At 44.4% G+C, this 24,972-nt stretch overlaps 1 protein-coding gene across 3 annotated transcripts in view; it reads right to left on the reverse strand.

The window, feature by feature from the left end:
* Window positions 1-24,972, reverse strand: part of RECK (reversion inducing cysteine rich protein with kazal motifs) — a 631,029-nt gene that overhangs the window by 474,776 nt on the left and 131,281 nt on the right. For all 3 annotated transcript variants that reach the window (XM_029589886.1, XM_029589885.1, XM_029589887.1), the window contains one exon: window positions 197-282. In XM_029589886.1, the coding sequence (XP_029445746.1) occupies window positions 197-282 (86 nt within the window). The remainder of the gene's footprint in view (window positions 1-196; window positions 283-24,972) is intronic.

Here is a 24,972-nt window from a genome sequence, read left to right on the forward strand (position 1 = left end):
CAGCTATATTCATCATGGGACAATATGAGGCATCAAACATAGCAGTTATTTTGGTCAGCTATTTTGTAGGAGCAGCAGAGGTATCTTTTGAATACCAGATTGTTATCTGCCATTGTGAACAGAGTAGAGCCTAAATTAAACTAAAATTTTGAAAGAAAGTTATCACCACCAAAAATGAAAACAAAAAGATTCTCACCTGTTTACATGCACGTCGACAGTCTACAACAATGGCTAGCTCACAACAACCTAAGCCAACCCAACCATCTGATTTCTTGGGTATACCTTTAAAAAAAACATAAATTTTAGTGGAATACAGATAAATTTATCACCACCAATACTTTCAATTACACTCATATTAATTTTCTGAATGGTTAAATCAACTATGCAACATCATTTTAAAGTGGTCTTCTAAACTGACTAACCTGATTTTATTTTCAATCAACAGAAAATATTAAAACAATCTACTGAAGGCTTTTAGCATTTTACATTATACTGTACTTTTTTTTTCCTAATATAGCTTTTTAAGCACATTCAAATATACATACAGTACTTACTCCTTAAAACTGCAATACTAGCAAATATTTTTAGATATACCATTTTCCAGCTATATTACGTAATTAAATTCCCTTTTGATCCATATTTCATTCCTCAGAAGATTTTAATGTTAAGTTTTTGAAAAGCTCCTATTTAGCTGTGCCCATTGCGAATACAAGTAAACTGAAGTGCTAGAGTACTGATCCTGGTCAAAAATGTCCACAGGCATCACAGTGATACATGAAAAGAGCAATCTTTATGATTAAATCTATTTTATTAGAATTTCAAAAACAGGTAAAACAAACAATAGGAAAAATACAACTTGGGAACACCGGGGTGCTCTGACCAGTGCTCCACTAATATAAAACTCCCAACATCCCAAAAGAACCCCCCTCCCTCCCCCCAAAGGCCGCAAAGGTAGTCTTCAAGAGCTTTCCAAAGAAGAGCACACTTCACTCATTGTGGGGGAGTGACTGGATATAAGAGTCCCATATCTAAAGAAAAGTTTTGGTCTTCCTTGTGATATCCACTTGCTCGACGTATTTCTCAAAGAGGCACATAATGGGGTAGATTTTCAAAAAACGCGAATAGGCGTACTTTTGCTGGCGCATCAGGCGCCAGCAAAAGTACGCTGGATTTTAGTAGATACGCGCGGAGCCGCACATATCCACTAAAATCCTGGATCGGCGCGCGCAAGGCTATGAATTCTGTATTGCCGGCGCGCGCCGAGCCGCGCAGCCTACCCCCGTTCCCTCCAAGGCCGCTCCGAAATCGGAGCGGCCTTGGAGGGAATCCTCTAACGCCCTCCCCTCACCTTCCCCTCCCTTCCTCTACCTAACCCACCCGCCCGGCCCTGTCTACACCCCCCCTTACCTTTCTCCGGGGATTTACGCCTCCCGGAGGGAGAAGTAAATCCCCGCGCGCCAGTGGGCCTGTTGCGCGCCGGGACACGACCTGGGGGCGGGTACGGAGGGCGCGGCCACGCCCCCGGACCGCCCCAGGCCGTAGCCACGCCCCGTACCCGCCCCCAAAACACTGCCGACACGCCCCCTAAACGCCGCGACGACCGGGCCCACCCCCCAACATGCCCCCCTCGGAGAACCCTGGGACTTACGCGAGTCCTGGGGCTCTGCGCGCGCCGGCAGGCCTATGTAAAATAGGCTCACCGGCGCGCAGGGCCCTGCTCGCCTAAATCCGCCCGGTTTTGGGCGGATTTAGGCGAGCAGGGCTCTGAAAATCCGCCCCAATATGTACTAAGTTTTGCCACTGGGTAAAGGTGGGAGGATCCACCTTCACCCAATTCTGCAAAATAGTTCTTTTACCCAACAAAAGCACTTTACAAATTGATAATTTCACAAAATGTTTTCCCACAACCACACAAGACAGAGAATCAAATAGTAGCACTTTTGGACAAAAAGGCAATTTAAACTTCATCATACTATAAATGTATTGCAATATGTCACTCCAAAAGATGGCAATACAAGAACAATTCCAAAAGTGGTGGCTCAATGTGCCCTCATCTTTGTTACATTTAACACATAGCTGTCTGTGTCAGGAAGATGGAGTTTATGCGCTAAACACTGTGGAAGATAGTACAGTGCTAGAAATTTATATTGTGTTTCCCGTAGGTCCATTCAACTAGCGATAGAACGAATTCTGCAGAAACAATGTGGGGTGGATTTTAAGAGCCCTGCTCGCCTAAATCCGCCCGGATTTGGGCGGATTTAGGCGAGCAGGGCCCTGCGCGCCGGTGAGCCTATTTTACATAGGCCTACAGGTGCGCGCAGAGCCCCGGGACTCGCGTAAGTCCCGGGGTTTTCTGAGGGGGGCGTGTCGGGGGGGCGGGCCCGAACCGCGCGGCGTTTTCGGGGCGTGTCGGGAGCGGTCCGGGGGCGGGGCTACGGCCCGGGGCGGTCCGGGGGCGTGGCCGCGCCCTCCGGACCCGCCCCCAGGTCGCGTCCCGGCGCGCTAGCGGCCTGCTGGCGCGCGGGGATTTACGTCTCCCTCCGGGAGGCGTAAATCCCCCGACAAAGGTAAGGGGGGGGTTTAGACAGGGCCGGGCGGGTGGGTTAGGTAGGGGAAGGGAGGGGAAGGTGAGGGGAGGGCAAAAGAAAGTTCCCTCCGAGGCCACTCTGATTTCGGAGCGGCCTCGGAGGGAACGGGGGTAGGCTGCGCGGCTCTGCGCACGCCGGCTATACGGAATTGATAGCCTTGCGCGCGCCAATCCAGGAATTTAGCGGCTACGCGCGTATCTACTAAAATCCCGCGTACTTTTGCTTGCGCCTGATGCGCCAGCAAAAGTACGCCAAATCGCGCGGTCTGAAAATCTACCCCTGTATATATTGTTCGTCCGTAAATGACATCTAGCTCCCTCTCCCATCCCCGTGTCAACTGCCCAAGGGTGACACGAGGCTTGCGCCCTTGTGCCTCTCTATATAAAAAGGAAATTGTGAGATGGGTTGGGTCTTCAAAGTCAAATAAATCAGATAAAAATTCTCAGTGTTCATGAGACCAATCATTAACCTCCAAGGAATGCACATAGTGACGGACCTGTAAGTAATGTAAATAAAGTTTGTTGTCCATGAGAACTCTGTTTGCAGATCAGAGAAGGATTTTGCCCACCCCGTGTCATCCAAAAAATGAGTTATCAATTGTACACCTTGAGAGGCCCATGAAAGAAATACTCAGGACTGTAAACTCGGAAGAAAGTGCACATTCCCAATAAGGGGCAAAAATTAGGAGATTGAATATTGAAGCCGTAGGAGGGAACACATATGGCACCAGACAAGTATAAGAGGGGTAACTAAGACAGTATTGCGTATAAAATCAGGAAGGGCCGACCATGACGAATGTAGCACGGCACCTGCGCTGAGGGGACCTAGGAAGCTTCGTTCCAAGGATAAGGGGACATAATAATTAGTATTAAGTAGCCAGTCTGCCAGTAGACGTATATTAGAGACTACGTTGTAGGACCTAATATCAGTCAACCCCATACCACCAGCATCCCATTTACCCATTAATTTATACAACGTGATTTGAGGCTCCCCACCCACCCCCCATCCCCCCACCAAAGAAAAATCCTAAGCACTCTGTGAAAGGTCCGAATATCCTGTTCTGTTAGAGTACAGGAAAATATTTGGAAAAAATAAAGCCATTTAGGTAAAATGAACATTTGAAAAAGAGCTATTCTGTCCACAAGCAACAGGGGAAAGCTTGCCAATTGCGCAAAAGAGATCTTGTAGTATGCATTAACTTATTAAAATTAATCTGATAAATACAACTAGGATCGGCATGTAAAAGGATCCCCAAATACTTCAGGGGCCCTTCCACCCAATGAATGGGAAAGTCTGCTCCCCAAAGATGTTGGGGTAGCCTGGGAGAGTGGCAATGCTTCCAATTTATCAAGATTTAGTTTCAGCCGGGGGCGCTCTTGAGCAGCGACCAAGATGGCCGCTTAAGCCCGCAGCTCCAGCAGACCTCGCTCCTTAACGGGGAATTTGGCCGGACTACGGATTTTTTTTTTTTAATTCTAATAACATATATATTCTTACTGGATGGCGACTAATAAAGCAGGAAAGATTGAAGCCGCCTTCGCAGCTGCCTCCGGCTCCAAACGAGCAAAAGCAGATCCTCCATCACCGGACAAGGCCCCGCCAACGAAGATAATGGCGTCGGCGGATTTAGTACTTACTGAGCTTAAACAATTGAAAGATTTAATTCAAGTAAACATTGAGGTGACGACGGCCATACGGAGTGACTTACAATCTATGACGACGAGGATGGAAGCATTCCAAACTCATATAGATGACGTTGAAACTCAGGTATTGTCATTATTGCTCACTACCGCGTTGATCCCCCGCTTCACGAAAGATTTTGAAAAAATGCAAACAAACACTAGAAGATCTCTCGAACCGTAATAGATGCAATAAATTACGAATGCTGGGGATTCCTGAAGGATCTGAGGGATATGATATGATGCAATTTTTGACATATTTGATCCCCGAATGTCTGCACTTGGATTTGGCTCACCCTTTTGAATTAGAGAGAGCGCATAGGATCCCATCAAAGCCTCCCTCACATTCGAAATACCCCAGGCCAATTATATTTAAAGTACTACGCTATCCTCAGGTTCTGGCTATTTTTAACGCAGCCAGAACGCAAGCTCCTATACAATTTCAAGGCCACAAAATATTATTTGTTCCAGATCTCCCTAAAACGACGGCAGACAAATGGAGCGCTATGAGCTAAATATGGGCTACTCTACCCAGCTCTGATGCGGATTACTTGCCATAATCAAACTAAACTGTTTCACAGTCCACAAGACCTGGATGATTTCCTACAATCTTTTGAAACGGCGCAATCAATGGTCACCTGAAGGAGCAAAACTCATGCTGGGTTCTACTTCGTCAGCTGGTATTGCAAAATCACAGATTTTTTCCGTGGTGCCGGGATAAGGCTTTAATTTCATTTGCCTTGAAATTCAATTTTTCTTTTCTTTTATTATTTCTTTTTTTTCTTCGTCAGTTTCTCTGGATGATGCCAGCCGCCTGTTGATAATGAGGCACCAATATTGCAGATCGACGCTCACATCTGCTTATTAGGATTATATACTATACTAATATTCCTGCCATTTTCCTGGCGATATCAGCTTTGGCTTCTTATATATTTGGAGTTGCGGTCTCGGGGGGCCAATGGTCCGCCTTGAGGCTCTTTATTTAGTTGTTTTCTGAGTATTTGTGCAATGCACACTCGATGCATACTGTTTCATTTCTGTCGCCAGTCTGCTTACCAGCTTTCCAGCCTCTTCTTTCTTTCCTACCCTCTTCTCTGTTTCTCTCCGCCTTTCCCCTTTTCACTGCTAGATGTCTATACCATTTATGTCTCATTGGGGGATATAGTGTTGTTTACATCTTACTGTATAAAGTTCTTTCTTCCCAAACGCGACTAAGATCTCAGCCATCACCGTGATCTCACTGAATGTCAACGGCTTCACGCACCCCATAAAAAGAAAGAAGATCCTTACATATTTATATGTAAGTTATATATGTCGTTATATATAACTTACATATTTATATGTAAGTTATATATAACTTTATATATAACTTTATATATAACTTACATATTTATATGTAAGTTATATATGTCGTTCTTCCCTTTATATGCCCTGCCTTATTTACCCCCACCCCCTTTCTCTACACTATATCTAAGTTCCCCTTTTTATGCCCTTACTGTAAATACCATTCCATACATTTGCTCTTAAATGCACCTGAAGCGCTTTCTTCCCTCTCTTATCACCCCTAATTTATAATTCCAACCCCTCCTAACCTGTCCCTACTCTCATACCTAATTTCCTAATATCCCTTTACTTTCCAGTCCTGTTTAACTCAGCTCAGTTAAACCTAAATGATAGTTCGGTTTTAAAAGATTCTACTTGTTTTATGTTTAAATATTTATATTCTTACTTTTGTTATATGTATAATGTTTATTTAACCCTGTTAAATGTATAACGCTCCGGCGTAAGTTCCTGTCCATTGTACACCGACGTGATATCTTTGATGAGCGGCGGTATATAAAAAACTTTAAATAAATAAATAAATAAATATTTACAATCTTTACATACTGATGTCGCTCTGCTTCAAGTAACACATCTCACATCCGCTGAATCACTTAAGCTTAAACAATGGGTGGGCCAGGTTTTTTTTTAGCCCTGCTGTTCACAAGAAGAGGGGCACCGCCAATCTTTTGCATAAAAATTTAGATGCCAATGTATTGCGAAAAGAAGCAGACCCAGATGGGAGATGAAATTCCATTCAGGTATCTATATATAAGGAGCAATTTACTATTCTCAATCTCTATGCTCCCACGGTTGATGACCTTTCCTTTTTCCATAAAACATATAGAAACATAGAAATGACGGCAGAAGACGACCAAACGGCCCATCCAGTCTACCCAGCAAGCCATGCACTCTTTTTTTTTCTCATACTTGTTACGCCTGGCTTTTAGTACCCCTTAGTTCCATTTCCCCTCCACCCCACCACCAATGTAGAGAGCAGTGCCGGAACCGCATCCAAGTGAATATCTAGCTTAATTAGGGGTAGTAACCGCAGCAATAAGCAGGCTACACCCATGCCTTTGTCCACTCAGACTATGTAATTCAGACCTTGTTGATTGTTGTCCATATACAGATCCTCTTTTCCACATTCCCCCTGCCATTGAAGCAGAGAGCTATGCGTTGAAAGTGAAGTATTAGACTTTCTCCCCTGCCACTGAAGCAGAGAGCTATGCTGGAAATGTATTGAAAGTAAAGTATCGGCTTATTTGGTTTTGGGGAAGTAACCGTCGTAACAAGCAAACTACACCTCGCTTTTTTTGTGAATGCAAATACTTTTTTTTTCCTTCCACATTTCCTCTTGCTGTTGAAGCCTAGAGCAATGATGGAGTCTCATTAACCGTGTGTATGTACATTGAACAAGGGTATTATCTCCAGGTAGTAGCCCTCATTCTCGCGAGCCACATTAACAAACAACAAATATTGAACAAGCCTAATAATTGGCAATACCTATAGCCTATGTCCTCACCGGTAATTTTACATACTCTTACCCACCCCTCTGCTTTTTTTTTTTGGAGATGGCAGCCCTCCATCCTTCCGCTCCATGAAGGTGGAACACCGACCACTGGCCACTGGCATCCCGCTCCGTGAATGCCTCTGTGGCTACTGCCACTCCGTGCAGTGTTCTGCCGCCTCCTCCCACCCCTGGCCTTGTGGGCCCCGATTATTGATCCCTGCGTCCGCTACTTTTTATGGCTGTGACAACTCCCCTCCCCCCACAAGAAGACTTAATTTGGGCTTCAAGGGCTGCTGCTTCTCCCTTTTATTGCAACAGGTCTAAGGCGATCTCTAGCTCAGCCTTTCTGCGCACTTCGGCGGCGGTTGTGGCGGCAGCTGTGGCAGCAGTGGCTTCCTGTTGTTCTTCTATTCTGAGCCCTTCTATCTTGAGGGCTGCTGCTTGTTCGGCATACTGTATGCGAGCCACCCCCTCTTCATTCACGTCCTCTAGACTTGATGGATCCACAGTGTTTATCCCACGCCCCTTTGAAGTCCTTCACAGTTTGGGTCTTCACCGCTTCCTCCGGAAGGGCATTCCAGGCATCCACCACTCTCTCCGTGAAGAAATACTTCCTGACATTGGTTCTTAGTCTTCCTCCCTGGAGCCTCAGCTCGTGACCTCTGGTTCTCCTGATTTCTTTCTGATGGAAAAGGTTTGTCGTTGTCTTTGGATCGTTAAAGCCTTTCAAGTATCTGAAAGTCTGAATCATTTCACCCCTGCTCCTCCTTTCTTCCAGGGTGTACATATTTAGATTCTTCAATCTCTCCTCGTATGTCATTCGATGAAGACCCTCCACCTTTTTGGTCGCCCTTCTCTGGACCGCCTCCATCTTGTCTCTGTCTCTTCAGAGATACGGTCTCCAGAACTGAACACAGTATTCCAGGTGAGGCCTCACCAAGGACCTGTACAAGGGGATAATCACTTCCCTTTTCTTACTCGATATTCCTCTCTCAATGCAGCCCAGCATTCTTCTGGCTTTAGCTATCGCCTTGTCACATTGTTTCGCCGACTTCAGATCATTAGACACTATCACCCCAAGGTCTCTCTCCTGCTCCGTGCACATCAGCCCTTCTCTCCCCATCGAATACAGTTCATTCGGATTTCCACTCCCCATATGCATGACTCTGCATTTCTTGGCATTGAATCTCAGCTGCCATATCTTCGACCACTCTTCCAGCTTCCTTAAATCCCGTCTCATTCTCTCCACTCCTTCCGGCGTGTCCACTCTGTTGCAGATCTTAGTGTCATCCGCAAAAAGACAAACCTTACCTTCTATCCCGTCCGCAATGTCGCTCACAAAGATATTGAACAGGACAGGTCCCAACACCGATCCCTGCGGTACACCGCTTAAAACCGCTCTCTCTTCAGAGAGAGTTCCATTTACCATCACACATTGTCTTCTGTCCGTCAACCAGTTTGCAATCCAGGCCACCACCTCGGCACTCACGCCTAAGCTTTTTATTTTTTTCACCAGTCTCCTGTGCGGGACCGTATCAAAAGCTTTGCTGAAATCCAAGTAGATGACATCGAGTGCTCTTCCTTGATCCAATTCCTTGGTTACCCAGTCAAAAAAGTCAATCAGATTTGTCTGACAGGAACTTCCCCTGGTGAATCCATGCTGCCTCTGGTCCAGCAATTCTCCCAACTGTACATAGTTCACTATTCTCTCTTTCAACAGTGACTCCATTATTTTTCCCACCACCGAAGTGAGGCTAACCGGTCTGTAGTTACCAGCCTCTTCTCTGTTCCCACTCTTGTGAAGCGGGACCACCACCACTCTTCTCCAATCACTCAGCACCACTCCCGTTTCCAGGGATCTATTGAACAGGTCACACAGCGGACCCGCCAGCACATCTCTGAGCTCCCTCAGTATCCTGGGATGAACCTCATCAGGCCCCATGGCTTTGTCCACTTTCAGTTTCTCCAGCTCTTCCCATACATTTTCTACTGTAAATGGAGTTACATCTACTCCACTCCCCTCCAGTTTCTTGTTAACTAGGGACATTCCTTCTCCAGGGTCCTCCTTAGTGAACACAGAACAGAAGTATTCATTTAATATTTCTGCCATTTCTTCATCTCTCTCCACACATTGATCCTTTCCACCTTTCAGTTTCACTATACCACTTTGAACTTTTCTCTTTTCACTGATGTATCTGAAAAATGTTTTGTCACTTCTCTTTACCTCCTTGCAATCCTCTCTTCCGCTTGACTTTTTGCTATCTTGATTAATTTCTTCGTCTCCCTCAGTTCTACCAGATATTCTTCTTTGTGCTCCTCCCTTTGGGATCTTTTATATTTCTTGAACGCTGTTCTTTTAGCCTTTATTTTGTCAGCCACCTCCTTTGAGAACCAGATAGGTTTCTTTTGTCTTTTGCTTTTCTTTTCTAACATATAGATTAGTTGCCTTGGTAATTGCTCCTTTTAGATTGTCCACTGTTGATCCACATCTCTCTCATTCTCCCAGCCTTTTAGTTCTTCCTCCAGGTACTTCCCCATTCATCAAAGTCCGTGTTTTTGAACTGCAAAAATTGGGTGATTGTGCTTCTTTTCCGTATCCTTTTTGTAATATTAAACCATACCGTTTGATGATCACTGGTGCTGAGGTGGACACCCACCTGGACATCAGAAACAACATCTCCATTAGTGAGCACTAAGTCAAGTATAGCTCCTTCTCTCGTGGGTTCCATAACCATTTGTTTGAACAAAGCTACTTGCAGGGCATCCACTATTTCTCTACTATTATTAGATTCTGCAGATGGGATTCTCCAGTCTACATCTGGCATATTAAAGTCTCCAATGATCACCACTTCTCCCCCTTCTTTCCCATCTTTTGGATGTCTTCAACCAGATCTCTGTCCAGCTCTTCTTTTTGGTTTGGAGGCCTGTAAACCACTCCAATAAAAATGGATGTCCCATCTTTTTTTAGGTCGGCCCATAGTGCTTCTTCGTTGCCCCATCTTCCTTGCAGCTCAGATGCTTGGATACTGTTTCTAACATAAAGAGCCACTCCTCCCCCTTTCCTATCCTCTCTGTCTTTCCTTATTTATTTATTTATTTTTAATTTTTATATACCGATGTTCCTGTAAAGAATACATATCGCACCGGTTTACAAGGAACTGAACAGTCGCCTCCAGGGCGGAAATACATTAAAACAGTCACCTCAAGGCAGAATACATTAACACACGTATACAGGAAAACTATTAAAGAGAACTTTCATAAACTCAATTAAATGTAACTGGGAACCATAAATCAGGAACATATGTACAGAGGTAGGTATATCGTCTGTCGCTTCACCAGATTTTAGCTCTTAGGGAAAGCTTGAGTGAATAGCCAAGTCTTTAGCTTCTTTTTGAATGTCAGAAGGCATGGTTCTTGGCGGAGGTCCGGTGGGAGCAGGTTCCAAAGATGGGGACCTGCAGTGGACAGAGCTCGTTTCCTCAATGAGGTTTTTGTTGGCTGGGTGTGAAGCATGTTCTGGTATGCACTTCTGATTGGTCTATTGGAGATGTGTTGCTGTAGTTGGAAGGATAGGTTGAGGGGGGAGATGTTGTGAAGAGCCTTGTGAATCATCATGAGGGATTTAAATTGTATCCTAAATTTTATAGGCAGCCAGTGAAGATTTTGGAGGATAGGGGTGATGTGATCCCATTTTTTGGTGTTAGTGAGAATTCTGGCCGTCGCGTTCTGGACCATCTGAAGTGGTTTGATGGTGTTGGCTGACAGGCCCAGGAGGAGTGAGTTGCAATAGTCCAGTTTAGGGAGGATGATAGATTGTAGTACCAAGCGGAAGTCTCGGAAGTGTAGAAGAGGTTTTAATTTTTTTAAGACTTGCAATTTGAAGAAGCAGTCTTTGGTAGTATTGTTTATGAACTTGGTGAAGTTGAGTTGGTTGTCCAGAAGTACACCAAGATCTCTTACTTGTGGCGTGTGGTCGATTGATGTGAAGGAGAGTTGGGTGGAACTAGTTGGGTTGAATAGAGAGCACTTGTCTGGAGCTATTATGAGGATTTCAGTTTTGCTAGTATTTAGCACGAGGTTGAGGCTTGTTAGCATATTTTTGATTGCCGAAAGGCAGCTGTTCCAGTAAGACCACGTTTTGTGGAGGGATTCCATTATCGGGATGAGGATCTGAATGTCATCCGCGTATAGGAAGTGTGTTAGCTTGAGGTTAGATAGTAGATGGCAGAGTGGAAGGAGATAAATATTGAATAGTGTAGGTGAAAGGGATGATCCTTGAGGTACCCCCAGCTTTGATCTGATAGGGAGTGATTCTTTGTTGTTAATCCTAACCTTGTATTGCCTGTTTTCAAGGAAAGATTTGAACCAGTTGAGCGCTGAACCTGTTATACCAATATCTGCTAGACGCTGAATGAGGCAGGAATGGTTCACAGTGTCGAACGCTGAGGAGAGGTCCAGTAAGACGAGAAGGAAAGGTTGACCATTTTCCAGGTTGATGAGGATGTTATCAGAAAGCGAGGCTAGTAGAGATTCAGTGTTCAGTGACTTTCGAAATCCGAATTGATTGGAGGTTAGAATGTCATTCTCTTCTAGGAATTCGGATAGTTGTCTGTTTACTACCTTCTCCATGATTTTTGCAATCATTGGGAGGTTGGCAATTGGTCTGAAGTTAGCTGGGTCAGTGGGTGGAAGGTTAGGTTTTTTTAGGAGAGGCTTGAGAATAGCAAGCTTGAGTTGGTCAGGGACTTGACCTTGGGAGAGCGAGCAGTTTATGATGTCTGCTATCGGTTTAGCGATGTTAGGAATGGAGAATAGTAGATTGATTGGGATGTGGTCAAGTGGGTGGGACGAGGGCTTCATCTTCCTAAGGATGTTTTCAATTTCTAAGGCGGACGTCTGCTCAAGGGAAGCCATCGAAGCTGTAGTTGCTTTGTATTGCATGTGGGTTGGGTGAGAGTGTTGTGTGCTGGTGGTGGGAGGGTAGTTCGGTTGAGGAGAGGGCCCCTTGAGAGGAGCGAGGAGGGTGTCTATTTTTTTCTCAAAGTAGACCGCCAGTTCGTTGGCTTTGCTGGATGCTTGTGCGTCTGGTATAAGAGGGGTAGTTGGTTTAGTGAGGGCTGACACATAAGAAAACAGAGCTCTAGAGTCGAAGATAAAGTGGTGGATCTTTTTTGAGAAGAATTCTTTCTTGGTTATATTGATGATGTTTCTGTAAGAGTTTAGGCAAGATTTATAAGCCAAGAGGGTAATAGTGGACGGGTTTTTTCACCACATGTGTTTCTTACATCTGAGCTCTTGTTTGAGCGACTTCAACTCCGGCGTGAACCAGGGTTTCCTGTTGTCCTTTTCAGGATGGAGCAATTTCGTGGTCATGGGGCATACTTGATCAGCCACCCTATTGGTGATGTTGATCCATGAGGTAGTGGCAGTGTTAACAAGTTATAGCCTGGTATTGCTGTATCCCAGTCATGAGATTCCGTAAACCACGTATCCGTGACAGCAGCAATGTCCAAGTCCGCCTCCACCATTAGGGCTTGCAGATCTGGGATTTTATTGCCCAAACTACGAGCATTTGTGCTCATAGCTTTCCAGCTTTCTTCGTTCAGGTTACTGCTGTTCCCGGACTCCTTTTGTGACCTCTTTAGTTGAGTTTTGTTATCCACTTTTCCCTTTGCATTTGTGCAAGGGAAAGGATTAGTGACTGATGGCAGTGTCATCCATCACAGTGAGCTTTTTTCTTTGGTTTCTGATCTGGAATTTCTGTATGCATTGGGTTTCTTCTCTCTTTTCAGATAACATTTCACTCTTTTTCTCGAGAACTTCTTCAGTATTTAATACAGAGAAGGCATTTTGTACTTGTTGCACTTGATACAGTGTGTGTCTCCAGATCACAGGTCTAATTCTACCAGAGCCCACTGTAATACTGTTTTTTTAAGTTCCTCAATGCCCTATGTGAGTGGGGGGGTAGAGTTGTGGGCTGCACAGCTATCAATAATGGGTGTCTGTGGGTCACAGGTCTTATCCTACCTGAGCCCACAGTAAATCTCTTTTTCCTTGACTTTTGGTTATTCAGCGGTAATGGGAATTTAATTCCTGAAGAATGTACAGTAGCTGAGACTTTCTTTATTGAAGCTAATTCAGCTTTACCTTCAGCCAGCTCCTTTTCCAAGGTATAGAGTTCTGAACAAATGGGGCAAGCCTTAAGTTTCCATATGATTACCCTCAATATAAAGGCTCCACAACAGTTGCATTGGATAGTCCTCATTTTGGTAATTTGTCTGATGGATAGCAATTAGGGAAATACTAATTTACCTTGTTGCCATTTATGAATTTAGGTAGACTATATTAGAAGAACAGATCAAGGGGTGGGTGGGTAGAGAGGTAGGGTGGGAGGGAAGTAGACAGAATAGCAAAATTAAAAGCTTTGTAAAGGCTTAATTTCAAAGAAATCTTAGCTTTGCCAAGTAAGTTGACTGAAGTCTCTCCTTCCTCTTTCAAAGCAGACTGACTAGAAGCTGTCCTGATCTCTAAGTCACCTGCTAAGTATCTGTTAGAAACTGCCCCCTTTTTTTTTTTTTTGGTATATTTTGTAATTTCTTTGGAACAGACTACGGCACAACAATTTAGATCAGTTATAACAATATCTGGAGAAATAGGCACATAAGATTAACAGTAGACAGAATATCAAAATTAAAAGCTTTGTAAAGGCTTATTTATTTATTTTATTTAAACATTTTTATATACTGGCATTAGTTGTGGACATCATGCCGGTTTACAGTAAAACTGGTTAAGCTTAGAGATTACATTTTAACAAGGGAGTCAAAAACTGGGAAGGGGGTAAAAGGTAGCTGAGAAAAGACAGAATAACAAAACGCTTAATTTCAAAGAAATCTTAGCTTTGCCAAGTAAGTTGACTGAAGTCTCTCCTTCCTCTTTCAAAGCAGACTGACTAGAAGCTGTCCTGATCTCTAAGTCACCTGTTAAATATCTGTTAAAAACTGCCCCTTTATTTGCTGGAAATAGACTCTCAACAAACCATTATTGGTGGGGACTTTAATCAGCCTTTGGATCCCTTTCTTGACAAGAAATAGACAGCTCGTCCCACCTACTCCAAATCTTCCAGAGCAATTAAACATTGCATCAATTAACTGCATCATTGGGTCTCTCGGATCCTTGGCGCCTACTACACCCCACTACTAAAGATTATACATTTTATTCCTTCCCTCATTCCTCGCACTCCAGGATTGACTATTTGTTAACTTCTTCACAGCTAATATCTCGGATTATTTCAGCATGTATCGCTCCTATATTGATTTCTGACCACGCAGCTTTGCTCATCTCATGTGCACTGCAAAATCCAGCTTCCATTGATCGGATGTGGCGATTCAATTCTACTCTGATTTCGGAACCAGGTTTTGTTGACACGCTTCGTACAAAAATCATGGATTACTTTCAGCTTAATGCTGATCCAGACATTTCAGAATCCACATTGTGGGCGGCATTCAAGGCAACAATCCGTGGAGATATCATCAGCTACTCGTCCCATTTGCGGAAACAACAGAGGAGCACCTTGGAAACCCTTCAGAAAGAAGTAGCTACATTGAAGCTGCCCATAATCAAACCTCTACTAAAGCCTCTTCAGATGCTCTATTACAAGTGAAATATCTCTATAATCAAGCGCTTACTGCATCAGTGCAATTACATATGTCTCATTCGCATGCGTTATATTATGCTGGGAATAATAAATGTGGTCATTTATTGGCATCATATCTGAAGAAAAGAGCGGATAAAAAGAGACTGGTCAAAGTTTATTCTCCATCCAATCATCCTCTGACTACTGATGCGGATATTTTGCAAGCTTTGAGACTTTTACAATAACTTATACCAATCTGAACTACAATCAACTGATACCGCAGTACAAAATTTCTTCTCTACTATTTCTCATCCTTCGCTAACGCCGGAGCAAATGGCAAGCTTAGATGAGCCTATTTCAGCTATGGAAATTACTAAAGCTATCGCCACTCTCTCTACAGACAAGGCGCCTGGTCCAGATGGATTTACTACGAATTTCTTCCGTACCTTTCAGAAGGAACTACTTCCGCACCTACATGCCTACTATTTGGCAGCTCCTTTACAGCCTGATATTTTTTCTTCTTTTTCGGAAGCATGTGTTGTGGTACTTCCAAAGCCAGGCATAGATGAGTCTCATATTGGCAATTACCATCCAATCTTTCTCCTGAACACAGAATATAAGATTTTCACTAAAATATTGGCTACTAGGTTGTCCTCTGTCATGTCATCTCTAATCCACCCTGATCAATCTGGATTTATAAAAAAACGGTTAATTGCTAATACCCTCCTCTTTCTTCATGTATATGAGGCCGCCTTATCACTCTCTTCCCCAGCAGTAGCGGTAGCTCTAGACGCAGAAAAGGCCTTTGATCGGGTCAAATGGCCTTTTCTTTTCTCTACCTTGCATAGATTTGGGTTTGGACCCACATACATTTCCTGGATACAGTTATTATATCACTCCCCTACAGCTTTCCTTTATATAAATAACCAAAGATCACCCCTCTTTTCCTTACATAGAGGCACCCGTCAGGGTTGCCCTCTTTCCCCTTTACTATTTAACCTGGCTTTGGAACCATTACTCATTGCGATTAGACAAGATCCACGTATCGAAGGAGTGACCATTGGTTCTAATATGTTTAAACTTTCTGCATATGCGGATGATGTTCTGTTATTCCTTCTTAATCCGGACCTATCTCTCCCCCGCCTACTGGACCTGATAGCGTCTTTTTCTTCCATATCTGGATATAAAATAAATTGGAATAAAACCGAACTTCTTCCCCTGAACTATATGGGTTCTTTGGTAGATCTCTCTCTGTCCCCGATTCAAAAAGTTCCCCAAGGTCTCAAATACTTAGGGATTAAATTTTTTTCTGACCCACAGGTTACTCTGAGTCACGCAGAATCCCATATCTTACTTACCATACGTGATTTAGTGCTTAGATGGTCTCCTTTACATTTAACATGGTGGGGCCGTCTGGAAACCATCAAAATGGTTATTGCACCTAACATAACATATATTCTTCCCATGTTGCCTATAATTTTTACTAGTGACCTTTACAAACATATTGATAGATTGCTTTCCAAATTTCTATGGTGCAATAAGGTTCCTCGTATTGCCTTATCTAAATTGACGAGGACAAAAAATGAGGAAGGGGTCAACTTTCCTGACATTTATGCATACCATCAAGCTTTTATACTACAGCAAGCATACCACCATTTTGTAACTGAGAGAGACCCCTGGGTGTGGGAAATATGCGCTTGCCAGCAAGCTATTTCATCAGGTTTAAACACTAACTTCCCTTCTCCCTGACATTTGCCTGAATAAAAGCATCACTTGTGCTTAAGTCTCTGCCTGGGAAAGGATACCTGTTGGCCCTGAATTCCTGGGGGAGGGGCTGGGTGTTCCCTAGTCAGAGGCAGGACAAAGTCAGGAGGTATAGATTTCAGAAGCCAATGAGATGATCCGTGCACACCCCCTGAGCCAAAGCCAATAGTGTGGTGATACGTCTGTTGCTATGGGAAAGTAGCCAATCATGTAATGATACATCATCTGCCTTTGTATGAATGTACAATAAAAGAGAGCGCCGAAGTGTGCTCCAGGCTTTTTGACCTGCCTGCCATGAGAGCTGCCTCAAGTGTGTTCTTTGCCTCCATACTCTACATCTGGTGACCCTGCCTGTGATACTCTCTGCTCATTCGGCTGGACATAGCTTAGATGCGCATCGTTCAACAGATCTGCTAATCGTAAGTATATTAAGTACTTTTTAGTATATTTAAGTATTTTTTAGCAAGTTTGTTCCCCACACTCGTGAGCAATGGGAGGTGATTTATCTATGCAGCAGAGGCTACATGCCAAGGAGCTGCAGAAAATCATCAAGAATCATTATTTCGTTACCAGGGGGGAAATAGCACAAGTCAGATTAGGGGATTTAGAAAAATTAATAAGTGAAATAGCTTGCCGCTGCCCTTGGTATTCAGATACAGGAACTTTAAATATCCAGGATTGGATTTCAATAGGCAATTGTCTTCATACTGCTCCAAGGTCCCCAATCAGGCAGTTATTGTTATGGCAAAAATGTACAGAGGCCATTGAGCACATGGGGATAAAAAGTCTCCAACAATCTTCAACCCATGTGCCTTTAGAAGCAGACAGTAAAAAGGCAGGCAATACACTCCATTCACCTACCCTTCCCCCACCTTATCTTCAAAATCCCTCAGAGCCAGCAAATTCTTTGTATCCTCAGCTCCCCATACCTACACCCAAGGCACAAGCCATTCACACATCTCCGCCCTCTTTAGAAAACCAGCTCTTGAGCACAATTAAGCTACAACCTGGCATGGGAGGGGTGGTCCGCATGGGGTTTCAGCAGGAACAAGAGAAAGGGAATCTTACAGGAGAAGAATTATTAGAAGGGCTTCAAGCCTTTCCCATTACAGAAAGGATCAATGATCAAGGCGGGACAGAATATAATTGGACCCCCCCTTCCCTATAGTATCCTCAGAGAACTCCGTACAAGCATTAAGGAGACAGGTTTCCATTCCTCTTACACCCGAGGTTTGTTAGAGGGTTTTGTCTAATGGCTACAAATTAGTTCCCCAAGATTGGAAGGATTTATCCCGCATGCTCCTCACCCCAGCCCAGTATGTAGTATGGGAATCTGAATACCAAAGGGAAGCATTAATAGCGGGAGCCAATTCGGGTGGCGCCTACCTCCCAGAACAGCTATATGGGTCAGGTCAATTTGCTACCATGGAACAACAAGCAATTGGCATACCAGCGGTCGCTTACCCGGCGTTAGTCCGCTGCGTGAATAAAGCCTTTAAAAAGGTCCCTGATTCAGGGAAGGTTACAAAGTCATTCACAATGACCCGCCAGGCAGCCACAGAGCCCTATACACAATTTATTGATCGCTTGTAGGAAGCCATTCGGCGACAGGTAGACAATACAGAAGCAAGTGTGGAACTCATAACAAAGTTAGCTTTTGAAAATGCAAATGCCGACTGCCGTAAGGTTTTACAACCCATAGTTGGCAGACCTGATTACACCCTAGCAGACATGCTTAAAGCATGTGCAGATGTAGGTACCCATGCTTTTCAAATGGATGCCCTCGCTTTCGCCCTGCAGAAAGGCCAACCCAAAGGTACATGCTTTAATTGTAAGAAACCTGGCCACTTTAAGCAACAGTGTCGAGCCCCAGGTGGCGGAGCGTATAAGAGAACCGACTCTGCAGGGGACCCCAGATCACGGCCAAAAACTGTATGCCCCAAATGTAAAAAAGGGTTCCATTGGGCTAATCAATGTCGAAGTACTGGTCAGGGAAACTAGTTTCCGGGCCAGCGACAAGCCCCAGCCCAATTGTTGCCATCCCCATGATTCGAGTACAGCCAGCCGCAGCAGCAACAGTCGGCAGCGCCGGCATAGATCTTGTTAATCAAGACACCAAATTTGTAGCATTCCCGGGGCAGGTCACCCTGATGCCCTCTCAGCTTACAGGCCCTTTGCCTGAACAAACCATCGGGTTAATTCTACCTCGATCCTCTGCAAGTAAAGCAGGGATCTTTGTTATCCCAGGAGTTGTGGATTCTGATTATGAGGGTACTCTTATGATTCAATTTGAAACAAAATCCTCCCTCACATTGCACAAAGGGGACTCCTGGGCTAGTCATGGTTCCATGTGTCTTGCCCGTAGGAGAACAGCAGACTGCCAGAGGCTCCAGCGGCTTCGGATTTACCCGAGCCCCAGCACTGCACCCTAGTATCCTAGCAGTGACTCAGGCAATCAAAAAAGAGAAACCGAAGAGAACCTACTTGCTAGACGGTAAGCCCTTTGAAGGCATTTTAGACTCATGAGCCGATGTCTCAGTCATAACCGCTGATAACTGGCCCACTGACTGGCCAACAGTAGACTCCCCCTCGGTGTGGGGGGTAGGGGGACAGCAGCCGGCTCGCCGCAGTGCTCGCTGGCTAACTGTGACAAATCCCTCTGGCTCAGGCACAGCAAACTTAAAACCTGTAATTCTCCCCATACATATTAACCTTTGGGGACGAGATTTGATGAGTCAGTTTCAAGCCCGGCTAGTAATAGAAGATTAAGCATGTCTCACAGTAAGCCCACTGCTCTCCCCTTAGCTTGGAAATCCACCACACCCATCTGGGTAGAGCAGTGGCCCCTGCCTAACGATAAACTTCAGGCTCTCAATGAGTTGGTAAATGATCAATTAGTTGCTGGTCATATTGAACCCACTGTTAGTCCATTTAATACACCTGTTTTTGTTATAAAAAAGAAATCGGGAAAGTGGAGACTCCTCCACGATCTCCGAGCCATTAATGCTATTCTGCAACCTATGGGTCCGCTTCAGTGCGGCACCCCAAACCCAAACATGATTCCTAGAGATTATCAAATTTTAATAGTAGATCTGAAAGACTGCTTTTTCACAATCCCACTGTATGAAAGGGATAAACAATTCTTTGCCTTTACGGTCCCTGTTTTAAATAATCAGAGACCTACTAAACGTTATCAGTGGACTGTTCTACCACAAGGAATGTTGAACAGCCCCACATTATGCCAACACTTTGTGGATAAAGCGCTGCAAGGGTTTCGGAAGCGTTTCCCACATGCATTGATATATCATTATATGGATGATATATTAGTGGCTGCACCTCAAATCCCAGATGACTGGCTGCTCCATTTATCCTCGGAACTAGCCAAATCCGGGTTGAAAATTGCCCCTGAAAAGGTGCAAAAACATGAACCATTTTTATATTTAGGTCATAAGATGCTGCAGACTTACTCAAGCCCTCAAATCCCACAGCTAGAAATGAGTGATGCTTTTATATATGTACAATTACAGCAAATACTGGGATCCATCAATTGGCTGCGGCCCTATGTGGGTCTGCCTACCCATATGCTCAGCCCTTTATTTGATGCTTTAAGGAATAAGACAAATCCATCAGAATTGATCATGCTAACTCCTCAGCAGAAACAGATTTTCCAACAGGTCAATGAGGCACTGAAACTTATATGGGTAGACAGATGCGCTGACAATGTTCCCTTCACTTTAATCCTGATTCCGACCGCGAAACAGCCTACAGCAACCTTAACACAACTAGTCGAGAAGCAGACAGGGAACAAGACGTTAATCATTAAATGGTTATACTTGCCACACTCTCCTTCGCATACAATTAGCATGTTACCGCTTATGCATGCAGAACTAATTTTTAAAGGACGAGAATGTAGCAGAGTTTTGCTAGGACTTGATGTAGCAAATATAATAGTGCCTTTACCTCTTAGGGACTGGGAAAGAATGTTATGTCAATCATCAGTACTGCAGGCTGCGCTGGCAGAATATGTGGGTAAGATTTCCTATCACATACCATCAGATCCTCGTATCCTTGCATTTAATCAGGTCCCACTCTCAGTCTATCCAGGACTATCGCCTACCCCTCTTCCCCAGGCACAGACGGTTTTCACCGATGGTAGTCTGAAATGGGGTGCGGTCGCCTGGCAAGTGCAAGGAAAATGGGTGACAAAAATTACACTACCTCAGCGGTCAGCGCAGAGAGCAGAACTAGCTGCAGTCATTCTCGCCTTGCAATGTTTCATGAATGCTGATTTAAATATTATTTCTGATAGCCAGTATGTTTGTAACGTTGTTTCTTCTCTTCCAGGAGCGTATGTAACCCCTTCATTAGATGAGAATCTGCTATCCCTTTTTCTTACCCTGCAGTCAGTCCTCCAACACCGCACACACCAACTCTACATTGCCCATATCAGAAGCCACCAGCCTTTCCCTGGATGGATTTCTGAGGGCAATGCGGTCGCAGATGCGGCCACAAAACAGGCAGTGCTTAGCGTCACTCCCTGGAATAGTCACTCCATGTTTCATCAAAATGCTAAGTCTATCGCGAAACAATTTGATATCCCACTAGAGCAAGCCTGAGCTATTGTACAGCAATGCCCCCAGTGTTCACAAGTCACCTCTGCCCCTTCCATGGGCGTGAACCCACGAGGCTTACACGCCAACGAAATCTGGCAGATGGATGTTACCCAATATCCCTCCTTTGCCCCCTGGAAGTTTTTGCATGTAACCATTGATACCTTCTCACATTTTCTATGGGCCACGCCCCAAAAAGGAGAAGCTACCAAGCATGTTATTAATCACTGTATAAAAACTTTTTCTATAATGGGGTTACCCTCTGTCCTGAAAACGGATAATGGCCCTGCTTATAGCAGCCATTCCTTTGCTGAATTTTGCCAACAATGGAACATTAGACACATATTTGGCATTCCCTACAATTCCACAGGGCAAGCCATTGTAGAGAGAGCCAATCTTACCCTTAAGACAGCTCTTGACAAACACAAACAAAAAGGGGGGAATGCCATTGGACTTCCCACTAAGCAGGACTGGCTGAACAAAGTATTGTTCACTTTGAATCATCTAAACATATCAGGTTCAAATCAGACCACAGCCGTGGATAATCATTATGGAACTAGGGTCAGTCACCCACAGCCATCAGTCTTGTATAGGATATTACCTAACCCTGTCTGGCATGGTCCAGTTCCTTTATTAACATGGGGACGTGGATATGCTGCTGTGCTTTCTCCCACAGGTCCACTTTGGGTTCCGAGCCGCTGTGTGAAACCGTGTAAGGATGGCGTGGCATCAAGGTCTACAGGACCCGATCCCCAACTTCTCCCTGAGCCTCCACAGCCCTCAGAAGAACAGAGACCGGACCCCCCGCAAGAAGCAGCACCAAATGACCTGGGGACAGATCAAGGCCCTATCCAACCAGTCTGCACAACTCTTGGAACAGCAGGGCCTTGAGAAAACTCCAGAAAACTTCTTATTGGCCGCCTTTTCTTGCCTGAATGCCAACTCATTAACAATTGTGTTCTGCACCCTCCTCCTTTGCCTTATTTCTCCAGCTATGGCGATTTCAGAACAAGGACTCTGGCAGGACAACATGTACATCCTCGATGCACAGAACTTTTCACACCTGCTGAATCGAACAGACTGTTGGATCTGCACACACCTGCCAACCCATACCCGCGGAGGACTAATGATGCATGCCGTGCCATTTAATCTTACAGGATGGATGAGTTTCCCGTGGCCGGGAGGTTATCCCCTTAACTCTCCAGTTGGTAACACCATAATACCCATCAGCAGCCGTATTCAAGAGACTGCCGCTCTTTGTTGGGACTATAATACCGGGGATGGGGAGGGGCTTCGGGTGGAAAAATATCCATATTGTAACCGCACCATTGTATTAGAAGAAGTCATGTTTCGATCATATTCTAATGTAACAGTTTACCCTGAATTCCCAAATAACATCACAGAATACTTGCATAGCTTTACCCACCATATGTGCAATTGGCTGATCTCAGGATGTTCCGTGGGAGAACCAAAAAGGTGTGATAGAAAAGAAAAATTCTCAGACGGACAATTTAGCCTGTGTGAGTATGTAGCCGCTATGGTACAACAAGTCAAACAGCCCCGTAACTGGTACACTAACCAGATAGGGAACATTTGGATGCTGTGTGGGCGTAGAGCATATATGCACATTCCCCCCAGATGGAGAGGCAGATGCACTCTAGGCTACATCCTCCCCTCTTACTATGCAGTCAAAAATTTACCCAAAGCAAGGCTCCGTAACAAAAGGGAGGCGATAAATAATCCCATAGAAAAGTTTACAGAAACTCAGGTAGCTAGAAGCCTGTTTCCTCCAATGGGAACAGCTATGAATTACAGGGACTTACACATCCTAGCTAACTGGACGACTGCCCTATTTAATCAGACAGTCCATGCATTAAAACTACTCACAACAGAAGTTTCTCAGATTAGAGAAGTAGCATTACAGAACCGCTATGCCTTAGACACCATTTTAGCATCAAAGGGTGGTGTTTGTGCATTAATTGGATCTCATTGCTGTGTGTACATATCAGACTATAAAGCAAACCTCACACATACCATAGAGCAGATAGAAACCATGGTTGCTGATGCACCATTTTCAGGCAGAATACCAACTTCTCCATGGGACTGGCTATGGTCCTAGCTCCCTGATATTTCTGGTCTCAAAAGGGTGATTTCTATTATAATTACTGTAATTGTCTTAATTATTTGCCTGTGCTGCTGTATTCAGTGCATACCCAACCTCATATCCATACTGAAACCTTGCTCTCAGCCCAGATATAAAGATGTCTTGTATGCTGCTTAATAGGGAATCTTGAGCCCTGCAGCGTTGGCACACCACCTGCACCAGCTCTGGGTGATATGGAGATTCAGGAGCTCATCGGCAGCTGGCACACCACGCCGAATCAGCTTTCTTCTCTCCATAATCCCCCTTCCCCTATTTCCAGCCCATACCAAGACATAACAGATTTCAGTAAGGGTCTAAAGCTTTACTGAGCTACCTAAACAAAAACAGAAAGGGTGAGATGTGGGAAATATGTGCTTGCCAGCAAGCCATTTCATCAGGTTTAAACACTAACTTCCCTTCTCCCTGACATTTGCCTGAATAAAAGCATCACTTGTGCTTAAGTCTCTGCCTGGGAAAGGATACCTGTTGGCCCTGAATTCCTGGGGGAGGGGCTGGGTGTTCCCTAGTCAGAGGCAGGACAAAGTCAGGAGGTATAGATTTCAGAAGCCAATGAGATGATCCGTGCACACCCCCTGAGCCAAAGCCAATAGTGTGGTGATACGTCTGTTGCTATGGGAAAGTAGCCAATCATGTAATGATACATCATCTGCCTTTGTATGACTGTACAATAAAAGAGAGCGCCGAAGTGTGCTCCAGGCTTTTTGACCTGCCTGCCATGAGAGCTGCCTCAAGTGTGTTCTTTGCCTCCATACTCTACACTGGGAACACCCCAGATGGTTAAGCATAGAAAGTAGCATTCTTGCCCCCTATCCAATCTCATGTTTTCCTGGTATGAAGTTGCTTCATCAGCATGCATCCAATCCTATATTACAATCCCTGCACAAAGTGTATGTCATTTTCAACTCCTTCTGTCCTGAAGGCGAATGTACCTGGAATAATTCTAGCATGGTACCTTTGTGGCATAACCCGTTACTGAAATCTGGTAGTCACATTCTTAATTGGCCTACTTGGTACGCAAAGGGCATCTGGTTTCTTTCTTCACTAATTGACAAAACCCAGTTGCTATCCTTTTCTGTGCTCCAAATGAAATTCGACCTACCAGATAACCAATTTTATTATTGGTTACAATTGCAGAGTATTCTTTCTTCCAATTTGTTAGTTCATTGGCAGAATAAGTGTCCCTTCCTTCTCAGCATTTACCAAGAGCACAGAACAAAGGGACACTTAGCCTCCAGAATCTATAAACTTATAATAAAGTTCTCCAATCCTTCCAAACTGAATCCTTTAGATTCTGCCTGGTCTGCGAACATTAATGCTCCCATAAATGCTTCCAGATTTGATTGGTTATGGTCCACATCTACACGCATTTCATTATCATCCAGTTTGACTCAATCCTCTTTTTTTTTTTCTGCACAGAGCCTCCTGGACTCCATGGAAACTACACAGGACAGGCCTTCTTATGTCCCATTGTTGTTGGACGTGTCTCACTCCTAAGGCCACCTTGCAACACATGATATTTTCTTGCCCCTTCGTCCATAATTTTTGGATGCAAATTTGGCAAACCATATCATCCATTTTTTCCATTACGCAACCTCTCACTTATGCCCTGGCTTTTTTCAAAGGTGCAAACCCAAATTTGGACCTCTCCTTACCCCAACGGAAGCTACTTGACTTCCTAGTCACAGTAGCACTACACAATAT

The sequence above is a fragment of the Rhinatrema bivittatum genome, chromosome 2, assembly GCF_901001135.1.
Source record: "Rhinatrema bivittatum chromosome 2, aRhiBiv1.1, whole genome shotgun sequence".
In the NCBI taxonomy this organism is placed as follows: Eukaryota; Metazoa; Chordata; class Amphibia; order Gymnophiona; family Rhinatrematidae; genus Rhinatrema; species Rhinatrema bivittatum.